The sequence below is a fragment of the Euwallacea similis genome, chromosome 1, assembly GCF_039881205.1.
Source record: "Euwallacea similis isolate ESF13 chromosome 1, ESF131.1, whole genome shotgun sequence".
NCBI classification, from domain to species: Eukaryota; Metazoa; Arthropoda; class Insecta; order Coleoptera; family Curculionidae; genus Euwallacea; species Euwallacea similis.
The window spans coordinates 3,892,083-3,911,143 of NC_089609.1; the positions used below are offsets into that span (position 1 = coordinate 3,892,083).

At 33.6% G+C, this 19,061-nt stretch overlaps 2 protein-coding genes across 2 annotated transcripts in view; both read right to left on the minus strand.

The window, feature by feature from the left end:
* Positions 1-1,112, minus strand: part of LOC136411132 (adult-specific cuticular protein ACP-20-like) — a 146,272-nt gene extending 145,160 nt beyond the window's left edge. Inside the window, exons 1-3 of the mRNA XM_066393588.1 lie at positions 962-1,112; positions 589-834; positions 217-529 (exon numbers count right to left, since the gene is read on the minus strand). Coding sequence (XP_066249685.1) covers positions 293-529; positions 589-834; positions 962-1,048 — 570 coding nt within the window. The 5' untranslated portion in view covers positions 1,049-1,112 and the 3' untranslated portion in view covers positions 217-292. The remainder of the gene's footprint in view (positions 1-216; positions 530-588; positions 835-961) is intronic.
* A 290-nt stretch (positions 1,113-1,402) lies between these two features.
* LOC136414374 (histone-lysine N-methyltransferase SETMAR-like) lies at positions 1,403-2,079 on the minus strand. The gene is made up of 2 exons (XM_066398363.1): positions 1,710-2,079; positions 1,403-1,644 (listed from the first exon to the last, which is right to left on the minus strand). Exons 1-2 carry the CDS (start codon positions 2,077-2,079, stop codon positions 1,403-1,405), a joined length of 612 nt encoding a protein of 203 aa, XP_066254460.1.
* Between the last annotated feature and the right edge of the window lie 16,982 nt (positions 2,080-19,061).

Genomic DNA, 19,061 nt, shown 5'->3' on the forward strand with positions numbered 1-19,061 from the left:
CGAGGCATCCATAAAAAGAAATCTCATTTTACCAAACCTACATGCCCTTTAAATATTTTTTTGACTTAACTCTAATATATTTTTCTGCATCCCATGTCTTCTCCTAAAAGAAATAATGCAGCGTTTATAAATAGCAACAAATTGATCTATTTGCAGTACAAAAATAACAATGGATAACATACTTAAAAATTAAAAGGGGATGAACAAGATTGAAACACGAATGAACAAAAGAATCACTTATCACAACAGTCATTGCCTTCATGATCATTTAAACGTAACAACTCATTTTAACCTAATGACTGTAAGTTTTATAATGCTGAGGATGTACAGCATGACCTTTCCTCTCGACTATGGCGTTGAATCCATTGTGCTTGTCAGCTTCATATTTGACAATTCTGATGGTACCATCGGGCTCGTGAAGTGAGTACTCTCCCACCACTTTATCTCCATAACGCTTTTCCTTCTGTTCATGGACATCGTGATGTTTAGGATCATGGACTGCGTATTTGTACTCATAGTGGGGAACGGTCTAAAAGATTTTAAGTTAGTTTGAGAGAGTTCTTATGTAATTTGACTGATGATTCTTACGTAATAATCTATATCCTTGTAACTGTGATGACCACCGCCTCCACCGATTTCGAGGCCACTTCCAAGGCCTCCCTCACTGCCACCACCTAAGCCTATTCCTCCAAGACCGCCTCCTAGAATGAGTCCTCCTCCAAGTCCTCCTCCCAGTCCTCCACCTAGATCACCTCCAAGTCCTCCTCCAATGCCGCTGGAAATGTACGAGACTGCTGCACTGGCATATGCCACTAGGGCCGAGAGTACAATCAACTGAAAAATATGAGATTTGGTAATTAATAAATTGACATGATTAATGTAAATTTTAAATTACTCATAATTTGAATTATTAATGAATATTATTATGTGAACTTAATAGGTACACAAAAACTTAAATTACCTTAATCATATCCAAATGTGGACCTTCTAATGAGAGGTAAAAGGAAGTTGAATGGAATCGAGGTAGGTACTGTACCGAGTGTGACATAACGCACGCTTATATAATGGACGGAAACAGGGTCAATATGTCGTAGATTAAAAATGTAAGCTGTAAACATATTCATAATTACAAGAAAGTGTTGTATTTTCCCATATATACCCCAAATATTTAATGCGAATTCAGCGAAATAATAATTGCAGTAAAAATGCCCCGACTTATCGTAATATAAATGGGTTTGAAAGTTCCACGAGTGTCAATCCAAATAGTGTTAAATCATGCATTTTGATTATAGGTAGCTAAAGCTTGTTTAATCGATATGTTAAAATATGGCATTATACGAGAGTCATTTGATAAGTCAGTGATTTTTTGAATGAAAGATATTTTTTTCGGCCAAAAAACGTTTTATTTCTCAACATAGTCTACTTTTAGCTCGATACATTTAGTCCAGCGTTTTTCCAATTGTTTTATCCCTTCCAAATAATAGGTTTTATCAAGGCCCTCAAAATAGGCATTTGTTTCAGTGATGACCTCTTCATTCGACCCAAATCTCTTACCGCCCAGCCATTTCTTCAGGTTTGGAGACAGGAAATAGTCACAGGGGGCTAAATCTGGAGAATAGGCTGGGTGGGGTAGCAGTTCGTAGCCTAATTTATGGATTTTTACTATGGCTACTACACATGTGTGCACCCGTGCATTGTCTTAATGAAACAGCACTTTTTTTCGCCAAATGCTGTCGTTTTTGCTTCAATATCGGATCTGTCCAAAAGCTTTGAATAATATTCACCAGTGATCGCTTTAACCTTTTTAAGGTAATCGATGTGAGTGACACCGCATGCATCCCAAAAAACCATGGCCATCACCTTGTTGGTCGACAGGCTCATCTTGGCCTTCTTTGGTGCACGTTCACCTGGAAAAGCCCATTGTTTCGATTGTTCCTTGGTCTCTGGTGTGTTGTGATGAATCCACATTTCGTCAACGGTTACGAAATGGCGCAAAAACTCGTTCGAATTGCGGCTGAACATTTCTAAAGATTCTTTTGAAATGGTCACACGGGAGCGCTTATAGTTGATTGTGAGCATTCGCGGCACCCATCATGTGGATAGCTTTTTCATATCCAAATATTCATGTAAAAGGTAATGTACCCACTTAGTTGAGATGCCTAGAACCTCATCCACCTCACGCACCTTCATTTTCATATCGTCCAACGTCATTCCTTGGATTTTATCGACAATTTTTAGTGTGAGGACCTCTTTTAGACGACCTGAACGTTCTGTATTACTTGTACTGGTATGACCACAACGAAACTCAGTAAATCACTTCTTAACCATTGAAATTGATGGTGCAGAGTGTTGAAATGTGAATATTAGCCGAACTAAAAATGTATTTTAAAACCGCACTCTTATCTAATTTATAGGTGCTGGCTTCGCTTCGTTTTTAATGGTGTTAATATACATAAACAAAAGGGCTCGTATGAAAGAGACGTTCTTAAGATTTGAAAAAGGGAAAAGAGTTAGTTGGTTCTGAACCATATTGAAACCAGGAGATACAACAACATACGTATTTTATTGAAACGCACCTTATATGAATAGAGTCCCCATAGTATTAATCAAGCCTTTCCTCAATTTCGGTGATGATTTTTTTACGTAAAAAATAATGCTTGATCAGCACACGAAAATCACTTTTTTCCATTTTCGTCGAAATTCGCGAGGTCGTCTGCTTTCAATGGCTGTTAAATAGAAACTAAATGACGTAGTTTGCTCAAAATTTGACAGTAGTCAACTAACAGATGACAGTTGACGGAAATAGTGTTGCATTTAAAGTTACTACTTGAGAAATTAAAAAAGTCACTAACTTATCAAACGGCCCTCGTAAAAAAGGAGATTTTTATATGAGATCCTATTAAAAGGTGTTTTGTAATTAATCTAAGAAAAAATCGTCAGGTGCCGAAGTAATAGATGAAGGCTTAATTTAGATGTGTAACTTGGTTATCTCAAGTGACTTAAATGTATAACCAGGTCGTCGGTGAAACTTATACGTATAAATTATTATATATTTTTATTGAAAAATAATTTTAAATAAAAATTAAAGAAAATTGGTTCTATACATGTTGGCAAATGTCATTTGAATGTGAATATGTGCAAGCCAAGAAATTAACGGTCATCAAGTGAAATTTAGCTTCAGACTTAAATTTAATTAACTAGAGATGAATGAAGGAATTATGTTTATAAACAACGGGACTTTTTGTAGGGTTGGGACTCTGGGATCAAAATCTTGATTCAACAATAATTACAAATTTAATAATTAATAATATTTAAAGAGGACTCTAAATGTTCCACATGATCCTTAAGAACTATTCCCATTTAACCCATGCTTTGCCTCCCCAAGGCTAAAGTAAGGTCCCAAGGGAAGGGTAAAAATCATTAGTTTTAAAAACATCAAAAATACTTTCAAAATTTATTAAATACGTTAGGTAAGAAGCATTTTCAAAATATGCAGGAGAATACAGGGTATTTCTTAATGTCGTGCTAATATTTCAGGGTGTGATTCCTTTGGTAATTTTATGAAGAAAAGTTTATATGAACATACATATGTCTGCAACGGCCTAAATTTTTAGCTACAGGGTGTTGAAAATTTCTTTTTCAAATAATTATTTTTCAACTTCTCATAAAATTCTTTAAATATTTCCTTCAATTTTGATGTATGTTAATAGATCCAAATCTCTTGTTTTTATAAGAAAAATAATTATATTGTTCAACCAGGGGTGTTCCTACATACAGTGTGACCCATTTGTTTTGGGGTCAGTCTGTAAAAAGTTTATTAATTGTGCGATTTAGCCCGGATTTTTTTTAAATTATAGAGCTTGAAGAACTACACATTTTCAGCAAAATTGGCCTGGTTGATATAAAATCCAAGGCATACTATGGCAAGCTACTACAAGCAAAATTTTAATAAATCATATTAGCGATTTTTTTAGAAAAAATCTGTGCACGCCACTGGATTGAGCACCCTTCAAAACGGGCCTGTACAAAATTTCATCGAAAAATTTTAGGTAATAACGATTTTGTAGAATAATTAAAAATGCACACCAGGTACTTATTTATTTTCAAAAATTCATAGTTGGCTATGGAAAAATAAATTGTAACATTAAACAATTTAGTTATAGTCTTAGGCTTATACAGAACAAATAAAACAAAACAAAAATGAAAATTACATCACAAGAAACAACTACATTTTTGCAACTTCTACCAAGCCACCATTTTCTCCAATGCACTTATCATTCCTTTTGCGTATGTTCAAAATTACATTTCGTATTTGCTGTGGAGTAATTTCCACACAAGCACGGATTATCCTAGCTTGTAGTCCTTGTAAATTTTGGGGTCTTGACTTATACACTTTTTCTTTAAGTAAACCCCAAAGAAAAAAATCTAACGGGGTTAAGTCCGGGGATCTCGGTGGCCACTCACAGAAAGGACTGTTTCGCTCTATCCAAGAGTTTTCGAAATTTTCATTTAGCCAGTTTTTTATCAAACGAGCATTATGAATAGGACTACCATCTAACTGTAACTTTAAATAAAGGCGATACCTTAATGGTAAATCATCTAATGCGTTCCTAAACTCATTTTCAAGAAAATTAAAAAACCCAACCGCATTCAAATTACCGTCAAAGAAAAAGGGACCAACTATTCTGTCGCATATTATTCCACACCAAACGTTAATTTTTTGAGAATATTGTCTCCTTGCATTTATGATGAATTCTGGATTTTGAGCTGACCAGTGACGACAATTTTGACTCGAAACCACCCCATTTGTGGTAAAGGTGGCTTCGTCGGTGAATAAAATTTCGTTTAAAAAGTTATCATTGTTTAGATATTTTCCTTGCAGCCAATAGCAAAATTCTAATCTTCTTTTTTCATCTCCTGGTTCCAACGTATGCAAAAATTTTGGCTTAAAAGCTTTTATTTTGTTTTGTCTCAGGCATCTTCTTATACTTTCTCTGGGTATATTAAGGTCCAAACTAGCCGTTCTAATACTATTTCGGGGATTGTCGTTAAAATATTGCAAAATTTGATTGTTATTTTGAAAAAGTCCACGACGTCCATTGTGCCTCGTTTTAAGCAAATTTTTGGAAACTGATCCAGTTTCATCGAAAGTATTATTTATGCGTTGCACAGTACTTCGACTTACTGGTCTATCTGGATGTCTGATGTTGAATTCTGCCGCAGCTTCTGCTGCCGAGCGCACGTTGTCGCCAACAAGACGAACAATTTCTGTTTTTTCTCTTACACTTAAATTTTCCATAATTATAATAATTAATAATTTAATTTGTATTAAGTGCAAACAAGTTCTAATATCGATTTAGACTTTATGTGTTTGACAGTTAATATAAACACTTCAATTGTTTTCCATAGCCAATTATGAATTTTTGAAAATAAATAAGTACCTGGTGTGCATTTTTAATTATTCTACAAAATCGTTATTACCTAAAATTTTTCGATGAAATTTTGTACAGGCCCGTTTTGAAGGGTGCTCAATCCAGTGGCGTGCACAGATTTTTTCTAAAAAAATCGCTAATATGATTTATTAAAATTTTGCTTGTAGTAGCTTGCCATAGTATGCCTTGGATTTTATATCAACCAGGCCAATTTTGCTGAAAATGTGTAGTTCTTCAAGCTCTATAATTTAAAAAAAATTCGGGCTAAATCGCACAATTAATAAACTTTTTACAGACTGACCCCAAAACAAATGGGTCACACTGTAGATGTCTTCTGATATGGTTTACGAAAAAAGTAATACGCCATTGACATTTTTCCTCGAGAATATATTTTATGATTTGACTGGTCAATTCTACATGAAAAAGATCTCTTATAATAAACTCTTAAAATAAAGAAAGTAATAAAGACGATTTTTATTGTTGAAATCAAGAACGGCTCATTTGACGAGAAAAGCGTAAGAGACCTTTTTCGTGTAGAATTGACCAGCCTAATCAGAAAAAATATTTCCGTGAAAAAATATAAGTAACGTACTACTTATTTCATAAAGAATATTGAAAGATATATAAGCAGGGACGCCACAGGTTGAGCAATAGAATTATTTTTATTATTAAAATACGGAGTTTTATGTCCTATTAACACACTCCAAAATTGAAACTAATATTTAAAGTACTTTCTGAGAAATTGAAAAATAACGATTTGAAAGGGGAACTTCAACACCCAATAGCTAAAAATTTGTCCCATTGCGGACATATGTTCATATAAATTTTTGTCATAAAATGACCTGAGGAATCACATCCTGCAATACAAGCTTAACATTAAGGAACACCCTATACAGGGTGTCCCGAAATTAAGGCACCATACTTAAACAGCGTAAATTACGTCCAAAAATAACACCAAAACTTTATATAAACATATCGAAAAACGCTTTTTTAACGATCTATGGCTCTTTAAAGACATAACTCTGATGATGGTTATTTTGACATATTTCCAAAACGGTGCAAGATAACTTTATGAAATTTGGTAAGATTTTATACTTTTTAAACCTTAATTGACTGATGCGGTTGAATGGAAAATATTTCGTCAGAGGCGTGCCGCACGGGGGCGTCGGAGTTAAAAAATGCTACATTTTTTTTATGTGCCCGGTTTTTTAGCTGCTGATGCAAAATTATGAAACCACATATGTGTCCAGAAAAAAAAGGTACTCTTGGTTCACATTGATAGAACGCTCCATTTTCGAATAAAATTAATTTGAACATTACATTGCATGACAAATACAAATGATGCTTAAAACGATCATTTTCAACCATATCAAAACTATTAAACAATAATAAAAAAAAACAACAAGAAATTGAAATGACACATTTTTAGAGTAAGTTTTCAAATAAGTTACCGTTCAAAAAAGAAAATCTGTTTCAAATTCTTCGTGCCTCCCAGAGCATAAAAAGACGGTCTAGACTGTATATCCAACAAAACAGTAACTTATTTGAAAACTTACTCTAAAAATGTGTCATTTCAATTTCTTGTTGTTTTTTTTTATTATTGTTTAATAGTTTTGATATGGTTGAAAATGATCGTTTTAAGCATCATTTGTATTTGTCATGCAATGTAATGTTCAAATTAATTTTATTCGAAAATGGAGCGTTCTATCAATATGAACCAAGAGTACATTTTTTTTCTGGATACATATGTGGTTTCATAATTTTGCATCAGCAGCTAAAAAACCGGGCACATAAAAAAAATGTAGCATTTTTTAACTCCGACGCCCCCCGTGCGGCACGCCTCTGACGAAATATTTTCCATTCAACCGCATCAGTCAATTAAGGTTTAAAAAGTATAAAATCTTACCAAATTTCATAAAGTTATCTTGCACCGTTTTGGAAATATGTCAAAATAACCATCATCAGAGTTATGTCTTTAAAGAGCCATAGATCGTTAAAAAAGCGTTTTTCGATATATGTTTATATAAAGTTTTGGTGTTATTTTTGGACGTAATTTACGCTGTTTAAGTATGGTGGCTTAATTTCGGGACACCCTGTATATTACAATTTAAAAAATTTGGATTTTTTTATTATTTTCAATTAAATTATTTAGCACTAGTGATCCTTAACTGAAATTTTTGTTTATTTTTTGCTATACATGTTTTTAGCTGCATTTTGCCCCCAAAATTGAATATCAGGGCAGCTGCACAACTCACAAAATCATGAGTTCCATGGATTATCATTTATAATTTTGGTGTGAACATCACTATAGTCAAATAGAGATCTAACTGAAAAATCTTCAATCAGAAAACCCAACACATCCGCATATCTAAAAGAGAATTGAAATAGAACTGACCGGCACATCCATCCATGTAACAAGATAATCTTACACTTAAAATTCAATGCCGCCCCCGTGAAAAAGTTCGCCGCCCCCGTAGTTTGTGTCTATGTGGAGCACTCCAAAGACGGGCGAGTCGTGATAATCTCTTTCGGGCGGCGTACCACCTGCGTCCTCATATAAATTCAAATTTGATATACGGCCATGTGAGGTCGAAGAAAAATCTGTCACTATTAATACTAATGGAATATGGTTTAAAAGATTGCTGATCAGTGGCGTACAATTTTAAGTTTTACAAGACTTCTGCAATTTAATTGGGTGACATTAACAAGTAACATAAACCACGAGTCATGAGGTCGAGTCCATCTCAGATTATAGTAAGGCAGCTAAAGTTAAGAGTGATGGATTCAAGGAATACACGTTGATGTGTTTTCAGATGAAATAATAAAAAGCCGGATGTTAGTAGTATGATGGACTGACTGGAACACAAGAATAAGGAACTCCTGTATGTTTTTCTTAACAACTTTTTACACACTCAAAATGGAAAATATAGCTTTTTCAACAGTGTCAGAATCAGCACAAATATTTTGTGTTTCATTCATAATATTAACAACAAGTTGTTATCTATTTTCACAATCTCAAAAAAAAGAATCGAAGGTATTTAAATCTGGTGGCCATGCTGGCCAAGCAAAAAATTTCTTTAGCAACACACCTTTGGAATATGACAGATTTATGATCGGACACCCTGTATATAGATAAACACCCAGATACAAGTATACATATTATTTCAAAAACATGTTCCTTCTTAAATGACCAGTGCATGACCAATTAGCTCAACGATTAATTTGACTTGTACTAAAATAAATAACTAAGGAGACTTAAATTCTAAATGCGGTTTTCACAATTACCTACATCGACACTGACAACCGTCAAACGGAAATCATCTATGTCTTCCACTAACCATTGGTTTGTCTCCATCCGGTGTAAACCAAATATAACTGTATCTAATCTGTGTTTTCAAACCACTTAAGGTGTGAAATAAATAATAATCGCCAATTATCCATTCATAGATTGGCAGATTTATTATAAGTTATAATAACATTTCATATAAAACTAAGTTGCCACTAGTAGGAAGTGGGGTCAACCTCCCATCTTGGGTCTAAATTACTTCGACCACTGACTTACGGCCTTCTTTTCCGATGGGCCTCTGAATAATGGTCGCGGTACCGCTTTTATAATGGTTATGATCTACGGCATGGCTTGCGCTAAAATTAGCCTGCCGTGCTGAGTATTTTTCGGGATTGAAGGCAAACACGACCATGTAGAATTGAGCCGGAATCGAATAGATCTCGTTTGAAACTTCAAACTCACATGCAATTCTATGGAACAACTTTGGTAAAAGAAATGTTACCAGTATTATGGTATTTAATGGAGATTCCTCGGGTGATAGAAATCTAGGTAACCAGAGATATAAAACTTCTAAATTACAAAGCTTTCAAGCTATAAAATGTCTAAGCTATATAACTTCTACGCTATAAAACTTCTTAAATATAAAACTTCTAAGCTAGGTAACAAGCTTATTTTGTTTTCGGTAATCTATAGTACCTTCAAGACTGTAAAACATATGAGCAAATGCGAGGAGAATGTTCCTTTGGCTATACATTTACTACACATTACATACTATACATATACATTACTGTTATTATACCGGGCAGCTCAAAAATATGTGTGTGGAGTTCAAAGAAAAAATGGTAACATCTACGAAAGAAGTTATGTGCAAAGGTTTACTAGTCCTTCTGCCGGAAAATATTTTCTCTTATGCAGGGTGTCCACAAACCACAGGATTGCGTTCTAAATTTCCCAAATATTGCTTGTTATTTACATGAAATTTTTTTTTAACAAATTTTAATTATATTCATCATTCCATGATACCTACTAGAGCATAATATTAATGCAATGGGCATCGTCGTCGAACTTCAGTAAGAATAAATTCCATCGCCAAAGTGTCAAGTAAAGCACACAATCCTTCGAATTTGGTTTTAATTTTTTTGGAATTTAGTTATGGAAGTAAATCCCAATAAGCGAGCAAAGAATAAACGAAATGTTAAGTTAATTCACAAATTTACCTAAAAAATAAGCAAAAATCACCAAAACTAGAGCATAGCATCTGTTAATATTGGATTCTCCATTCTTAAAATGTTCTATACAAAATTCTCTAAATCAGAGCTTTCGAAAATACACAGTGGCGAGGTAAGTATACTTTAGCGTATGGTACTTTCGATATTCTATTTAGGTTTTTACGATCTATTTGCGTAAATTTTACACAGTTCCATTTTTTGGGAAAGCCTTTTGAGGCAAAATCGCTTTGAAATCTCATATCGATTTAACTTGGCAAAAAAATGTACGAATACACTAACAATCGACACTAGAAAAGTAGAAATTACTTTATTACTTAAATTTATGCATTTTTGGTACCACACTGTGGTCGTAAATAATAAAATTTCTATCTTGAACAGATATTACCAGGACTGCCTAACTGATTAACCAGAAAATTTCTCATGTTCAGTATAAAGAGCATTTCCGTCCTACAATAGTTCACAAAAATTGATTGGTCAGTTATCTACAGTATCAGCATTCGACCAATCCTGTCACAAAAAAATGTCCCTTCCACGGTACATATATTCAGCTACCTATGTCTAATCTGAAGAACACTTCCATCTTGTAGTATTTCACAATAATCAATTAACTGGGCATCTAGAATTATTTGAATTCAACCAAACTTGGCGCAAAAGGTACTCCTGATATGTTGATCAATACTGAACTTCCTATGTCCAGTCTAAAGGACACTAATAAACACAATTCCAATGCCCCCCATTGATATGTCGAAACCAGCGAAAGACAACATCGTTCAAATAACCGATTTCTGCAGACCGCGTTGATTTTCCAAATGACTAAAACACAAAACTACTCACTTTCATTAAATTCGGAACAACAAGGCAAGACTATGTTTCGTTATGGTTAAGTGGATTTAGGTAAGATGTCGCATTCGTTCGTATTGTTACGGCTGGCGGTTACACGCAAAAGACAGAGACAAAAAAAGGGATTTATTGCAGGCGCTCAAGGAGTGATTTATTTCTTCTTATGTGTGTCGAATATTTTTTTATGTTTGTTTATGTTAATGTTTGCATGTTTGTAAGGAAATTGTGGAGCCTTCCAGATACAGAATCTTTAGGTATATAACGAGATTATTGTTAAGTGTGTGAGCATCTAGCAGTACGCCTATAAGAACGAAGCGATTATAGTAAGTGATATTAGAGCGTTTAATAGTGATATATTAGTAGACGATTAATTAGCGAATTGTAATTTTGTGCATTTGTTAAGTCAATAAATGATATTTATGTTGTAAGCGATTTTGCGCGGAATGTTTCAAATTCCCAAAATCGCAACAATATTTATAGTCTTTTAATTTAATAAATCTGTTTCAGCCAGATAACGAAAAATTAATGTAAATATATTGTCAAGCTAATTAGTCTAAAAATCTATCTTTAAATTATATGTTAAAATGATATCAGAAACTCTAATAATGACAGTGAAAAATGCTATTAAATAAAAGAAAAATTAAACGATTACGCTAAACGTATAGGATGAATTTATAATATTGTCTATCAATCCTTTCACTTGGCGCTCTCTTCTGTACACATAACGTATCAACTTTTGCTAAGTAATACAAAACAAATATCATTATTACAGATAACTGCAGTGAAGTAAATTTCAGTTACTTACTTGGAAACTTCCCTTTATAGATGGCGGCACCAGATTTAAAATACGACAACATTTGTTTGTATACTGCAAGTATGGGTTTCTAAGAAAGCATGAACTGGATTAAAAAAATGTAAAACGACAGACAACGAGATGAGTAAATACATATAAGGGCATTATTAGAGCGAGTTCCGTCAGAAGTGCAAAAATAATGTGAATATTGCAATTCCTGTCCAGTGAAAGTCACTAAAGTAGTATAACAACTTACAACAGTTCTGCACTAAATTTGCCACTACAAAACGCTATAAAACTGATTTAGTGCGAACTATTCTTTGCCCTACTTCATTATTAATAATAATCGTTTGTAAGAATTCAAGATATTCCCCACCATGCACTGATAAATTGGCAACCACGAGAAGAGAAAAAAAATTAAATATCTAATTGGACAGTGGTGAATGTTACAAATAAAACTAACATACTTGCCTGCAATTACTCAATTTGTTATAATTAAAGTTCCAACTCAATGAAAACCATTAAAGAGTGAATGTAGGAAAGAAATACTCAGTAAATCACACATTTTATGACCTGATACTCGATTTTCGCTCGAAATAGAGTGCGGCCGATCGACGATGAATTTCTGACTTTCTATCCTTCCTTTTCTCTTTCTTAACGTCCTTCATCGTTTTTTTCTTTTGCACCACCAAGGTATTCAAATTTTTTTCAAGGTGGACTTTTTTTCCACTTTTCAGGTAAAATCTCCTGAATGAGTTATAACAATTAGTGTACAGTCGTTGCGAAAAGGAGTAGAGACAAAATACCAAATAAAAAGAATGGGAAACATTAAACTGTTGAACCAACGATTCTGCGGATTTGTCAAACGGAAGTTGTTGTTGTCTTTTTCAACTCAAACAAGCCGAGAGGAGTGCAACAAAGAGACGATGATGAATGCCAAAAAAGCAAAAACACCAACCTTTTTACTCGCGTCTTTCTTGTTTCTGATAAAATGACGATACATGTAGGTACATGAAACACAAATAACTTCCACACGAGTGCAGGTCTAAAACTCTGAACTAACTGAACTTCTGCTTTTGCGTTTAAATTTAAACAAACGGTTTTCCACATTTCCGCACGTGTGCAGCATGTTATAAATATGTACTTTGCGTCCTGTATAGTATAGTATGTTATGACCTCAACACTAAATTCACATTAAATGTTAATGAAATTTTCATTCATTATAATATTCAAGAAATCATATTACATTCCAACGCCATGTGTATTTATTAAAATTTAATGTGAAGTCCGTTCCGTAATATCGTTTTTAAAATAGGCAGAAGTGTGGTAAAAGAAAAGGATGCGACATGAGAAAGAAAAAGAAGCGCGGGGATTGAAGACGAAAATATAAAAGAAGAATTACAAATACAGACGAAAAAGAAAAAGAAAAATAATAAAAAGAAAGTGGAAATAGAAAAGTTATAAAAAAACAAAAAAAATGAAAATTTAATATAATAAAATAGAAAATAATGAGTTTTCATTGATATACAGGGTAATTCATTGGGAATGGGACATAACGAAACCCAAGATAGAGGACACCAAAATATGACGATTGGACGCAACATGCCTTATATCAATGTTGCGCGTTTCAGAGTTACAAGATGTTAAAAGTTAAAATTTTATTTTAAAATTCCTTAATAACTTTTTGTGTTTTCACAGCATCAACACCAAAATCGGTGTACTTAGGTTTTGTAAGATGCCAAATAAGGATTTTGATCTAATTTTTACGAAATTTCTAGAGGGCGCTAGTTAAAACCCACCACTTCGGTATATTTGGTCAAATTTTTTTATGAGTGCAACTAAGGTTAAATTTTATTCAATATATTGAAAGTGCGTCTATTTTTACGCAAAAAAAGTATTCTTGTTCAATCCCGATATCTCTCTTCGTTTACGAGATTTTTACCTATAAGCTAATTCGTGCCGTGCCATTTCAAATCCTCAAAAACGAAGGTGGCTGTGATTCACTTGCATAGCAACGCATTACTTAGCAATTGTTACTTTAGCTTGTCAAAGTAATGTAGGATCGCGTCCCTTGTAGATAGGCGTTACTTTTAAGCTGGATACATGTTAGATAGTAGGAATTAACTTTAAGATTGTCATACCCCTGGGGTACGACCCTGGTGGGCATTAGTTGGGGCATGGGAACTTCCCATGCCATGCCTTGTCGATGTTGGAAATTCCCGCAATAAACCGGGTCGGCATTGGAACTGCCTGTAATATACTTTGTCGGCATTTGAATTGCCCTTGATAAATTTCGTTGGCCCTATAGTGGCTGTTCCAATTCCCAGCTTAAGACATAACGGTTTGATGCGGCGGGTGGTGCAGATGGCATCCTAGCCAGGGTACGCCCATGGTTTATCACCATGGGTTTTGGTATTTAAGATTTTGCAGGGCATGTACAAGCCCTCTTTTCTTCTGGGTTCGGTTGTTATTGGTAACTCAGAAGTCGCGTCCGCGCTCGCTAAACTCACAAGTTACTTTATACTCTCTTTTGTTCACTTTACATTAATAAACGCATACTTATAGTCCTTTCCTATCTGTGATTTCATTATAAGATATAAACACCATCCTATATCTACAGTAGTATCAAAACCCGATACTACAGTAATTAGACTCTTTTCTTGTCATTTGCTCTTTTTAAGTAAAAAATAGTAATTTAAAAGTAAAAATGCCAAGGCATAATGACTTTTCCTTTAGTGAGATACGCGATATGATTTGTGTTTTTGCTCAAATGCATTTTAACAGTCGTGCTGCAGCACGTAGTTATTTTGAATTATATCCCAACCGACAACAACCCAATCACAAATTATTCAGAAACCTGTACAATCGTTTGGGAGAAACAGGCTCTTTTCGCCCTCAAAGCCAAAACAATGATGCTCGAAGGACTATCTCGGTTGAACAGGAAGAGGAAGTTTTAGTACGAATTGCTGAAAATAAAACATTAAGTACACGCCGGTTAAGTGCAACGATGGGAATGAGTCAATCGTCTGTCTTGAGAATTTTACATAAAGAAATATTCCATCCATATCATTTAACACCTGTTCAAAAATTGCTCACTGAAGACCGTTCTGCTCGCTTAAGATTTGCTCGATTTTTGCAAGAGAAACAAAACGAAGATCCAAATTTTTTGAACAAAATTTTACTTACTGACGAGGCAACTTTCACACGCCGTGAAATTTTTAACTGGAAAAATAGTCATTTATGGGATTCTGAGAATCCAAATGCTGTATGAGAAACACATTTCCAACACGAATTTAAGATAAACATTTGGTGTGGTGTAATAGGTGACTTTTTTATTGGTCCTTCCAAACTTCCAGCCAATTTAAATGGCTTTCGGTATTTAAATTTTTTGCAAGGACAACTTAACGAAGTTCTCGAATATGTTCCATTATATTTACGTCAAAATATGCGGTTCATGCAAGACGGAGCGGCTCCACATTTTTCTCTCCAAGTGCGCCAACATTTGAACAATGTTTTTCCACATCGATAGATCGGTCGTGGAAGTGAATTTCCGTGGCCTGCGAGAAGTCCAGACCTCAACCCATTGGACTTCTCAATATGGTCAAGTATGAAAGCAATTGTATACAAAGGGACAATTAATACTCGCGAAGAATTATGCCAAAAAATTCAACAAGCAGCTGATGAAATCAAGTATAACGTCGATATGCAATTTAGAATAAAAAGATTTTTGAGAAAAAGGTTAGTAAAGTGCATTGAGGTGGAAGGTGGTCATTTTGAACAGCTGCTTAAATAAAACTTATTTTTCATTTGTTAATGGCTTTTCATTTGTTTAATGCGGCAAAATATTTATTTGAAAATTAATAAAACCGAGTTGAAATGGAACGACACGAATTAGCTCATAGGCAAAAATCTAGTAAACGAAGAGAGATATCGAGATTAAACAAGAATACCTTTTTTGTGTAAAAATAGACGCTCTTTCAATATATTGAATAAAATTTGACCTTAGTTGCACTCATAAAAAAATATGACCAAATATACCGAAGCGGTGGGTTGTAACTAGCGCCCTCTAGAAATTTCGTAAAAATAAAATCAAAATCCTTATTTGGCATCTTATAAAACCTAAGTACACCAATTTTGGTGTTGATGCTATGAAAACACAAAAAGTTATTAAGGAATTTTAAAACAAAATTTTAACTTTTAACATCCTGTAACTCCAAAACGCGCAACATCGATATAAGGCATGTTGCGTCCAATCGTCATATTTTGGTGTCTCCTATTTCGGGTTTCGCTATGTCCCATTCCCAATGAATCACCCTGTATTAATACCAGTGTGCTTCTTGAGAGAGCAAGTAACTATCATATATGTACATGAAATATACATCAATATTTCATAACACGTAAAAATTATTTGGAAGGGGGCAACAAAAATCATGAATCATAATGCTTCCTTATGTAGTTAAAAAATCTTTATTTTCAGAAAAAGGCCGTCAACTGTTTAACCTTTCTGCCCTGTATTTTTTTTAATGGGAATAAGAAGGAAATATTATAAAGGGTGATCATAAAATAAACCTTAAATCAGTATTAAAATATCAGAGTAAAATTCACTTGGTAATCTGCTGTCGGCCAGATGTTAAATGGAAAATAGCAAATTGCTTCATTAACGGTTTACGTTTACGATTCGCCATCGACTGCCAGGTTTTTTAATGATCACCCGTTATTATTTGGTTATATATTTAGCCATGTAAATATGGTTTACACAGGGTGCCGGAAAGGTCATGACATGAATTCTATGGGTTTTAGAGAAGGCTAAAATAATACCAGTACTTCGTATAAAAAAAATCCTAACGGACTTCGTCACCAAGTTATTCGCTCTCAAAGTAAGAAATTAAAAAAAGTATTTTTGCTGTAACTTCCAAACAATTTTCATGGTAACAATGAAAGTTGTGCGGTTTAAATAACTCATAGTTGTGCTTATTTTCAGATGTAAATAGATGTTTCATATGTCTTCCTTATACAGGGAAAGTTAAAATTTCTCATTGCAACTCATTTTTTTTTTAGTAAGTTGACGAAATCAGTATCTTTTCATAACTTGAATTTTTTTACTATTTTCCTACAAAAAAGATATACTTTGCTTTAATCGATATTTTGTAGTTTTTGAGAAAATGGAATTTTATTATGAACATCCACCATACATTCTAACAATTTAAAATCAATGAAAAAAAATAGCAGTATATTATAAAAACGGTATGTATTATAGTTAAAATTATCAAGAATGTTCAATATGAGTACTTTGGACTGCAACATAACAGCTTCGACAACATTACCTCCTGCAAGTTCAAACATTAAATCCATATCTCCATACTTCTCGTCGCTTAATTCCATGGTATTATTAAATTAACTAATGTTGATGACATTGAATATTGTTGACATTGAATGTTGTTGACGTTGAATGTTATTGACATTGAATGTTGATATGAATATTTTTGATAACTTTAGCTGAAATACATATTATTTTTTATAATAAGCTTTTATTTTATTTTATTTCAAATTATTGACATAGATGGTTCTTGCTGATAATAAAATGGGATTTTCTCAAAAACGATGCAAAATATTGATTGAAGTACGGTATATTTTTTTTTTGTAGGAAAATTGTGAAAAATCAAGCTATGAAAAAGTGCTAATTTCGTCAACTTACTAAAAAAATGAATGAGTATAAGCGAGAAATTTTGACTTCTCTTTCCTGCTTAAAGAAGACACATGAAACATCTGTTTGCATGTGAAAATAAGCACGACTATGCGTTATTTAAACCGTCCAGCTTTCATTGTTACCATGAAAATTATTTGAAAGTTACAGCAAAAAACTTTTTACTTTGAAAGCGAATAATTTGGTAACGAAGGCCGTTAGAAACTTTTTTAGTATGAAGTATTAGCATTATTTTAGCCATCTCTATAACCCTTAAAATTTATGACGTGATCTTTCCGGGCACCCTGTATATTTAAGGCGGATGTTTCATTTTTCTTAAACCTTATTTGGGAATAACGTCTCACAGGACCGAAAGGGTTGTTGGAGCATTGGAATTGCACATTATTCTTAGTTAAACCTGAGAATAACAGTCACCCTCTGCTAAAAGCTCGGAGAAAAGCCATTGCTAAAGTACATATAATTTTTGCATAATATCCATTACAAATTGTATGCATTTATTTTAGCTGAGTGTGTGGATATCTAGCAAAAAATGTGGAAACCTACCAAAGATTCGTTTACATGTATAGGGCATTTGTGAACTTTGCTGCCAAACTGAAATGGTTGATAAATAATTTGAAAATAAGACCAGTTTGATTAATAAATTATTGGTCGCAGACCCTCAAATTTCGAGACACAGGGTGCTTCGCAACGTTTAAGTAAAAAATCGGTGAAATGTAAAAAATTGCTCAATATTATGAGCCTTATGCGTTACTAAAGAAGATTCGTTTGCGGTGCGAACTTTGATTTTAGTTCCACCAGTGTCATGCCCGACAATGCCAATTTAGAGTTCACTATTTCCTTTCAAAGCAAAAATTATTCCTGCAGTTGATGGTGAATTTTGGATAAAAAAACTCCCTTGACCACAATTTTTCAGAACTAATAATAAAAAATTAATAAATTTAAATAATATGGATATATTACAAATCAACTGCTATTGAAAAAATACTATTTTTCTTCCAGGAGGTTTAAGAACCGCGATGTGCAATAATATGGTACATCGAGATGTAATTCTTCAATGTTTTTCATCAAGATGGTGTTATTTCTAAGAAACAATATGTTAAAGATTTAACACTCAGTAAATTATTAATGTTACATTTTTCGAAACACCCTGTAACTTGAAAATGCGGATTGCGGACAGTAGTTTCTTAGCCAAACTGGATATGTTTCTCGTTGATGTACTACCCACTTTACTTTGGCGCGACAATTCACAAACACCCTGTATAATTTAATCGAACCATTCAACTATCCGGGAAAACTGCTATATTATCTTAGAAGTTTATTATAAAAGTTATTCTTTATTAACAAACGAACTTAAAATTCAAATTTTCCAATCTGCCTAAAATTAAAAAATATGTTTGTTTTCCGCCTTATCGGTGAAAATCTTTCAATAGGAATTCGCGAAACAATTTGAATAAAATCAACAAGTTCCGGAATATCGGGAAAACTTTCAGTTACTAAATGTATTGTGCAATCTAATAAAGGAAAACTTTCAAGTTTACGACGAGACGCTGGAAACAGGAGTTTCTGATGGAATTAGATTACCTTCAGAAATGTATAAGACTGTAATTGATATTGTAATTGCACTACTGGAAACTATTATAAAGTGGAGTGAGTATTCTTGGGATAAAATCTATTTCCAATACTGGTCGTCACGAATGCCTTCTAAATTTATATAAGTAATTTGAAAGCTCCCCTTTTAAGTTTTTCGCGTAATCTTATTCTGATTCACGAAGCATAA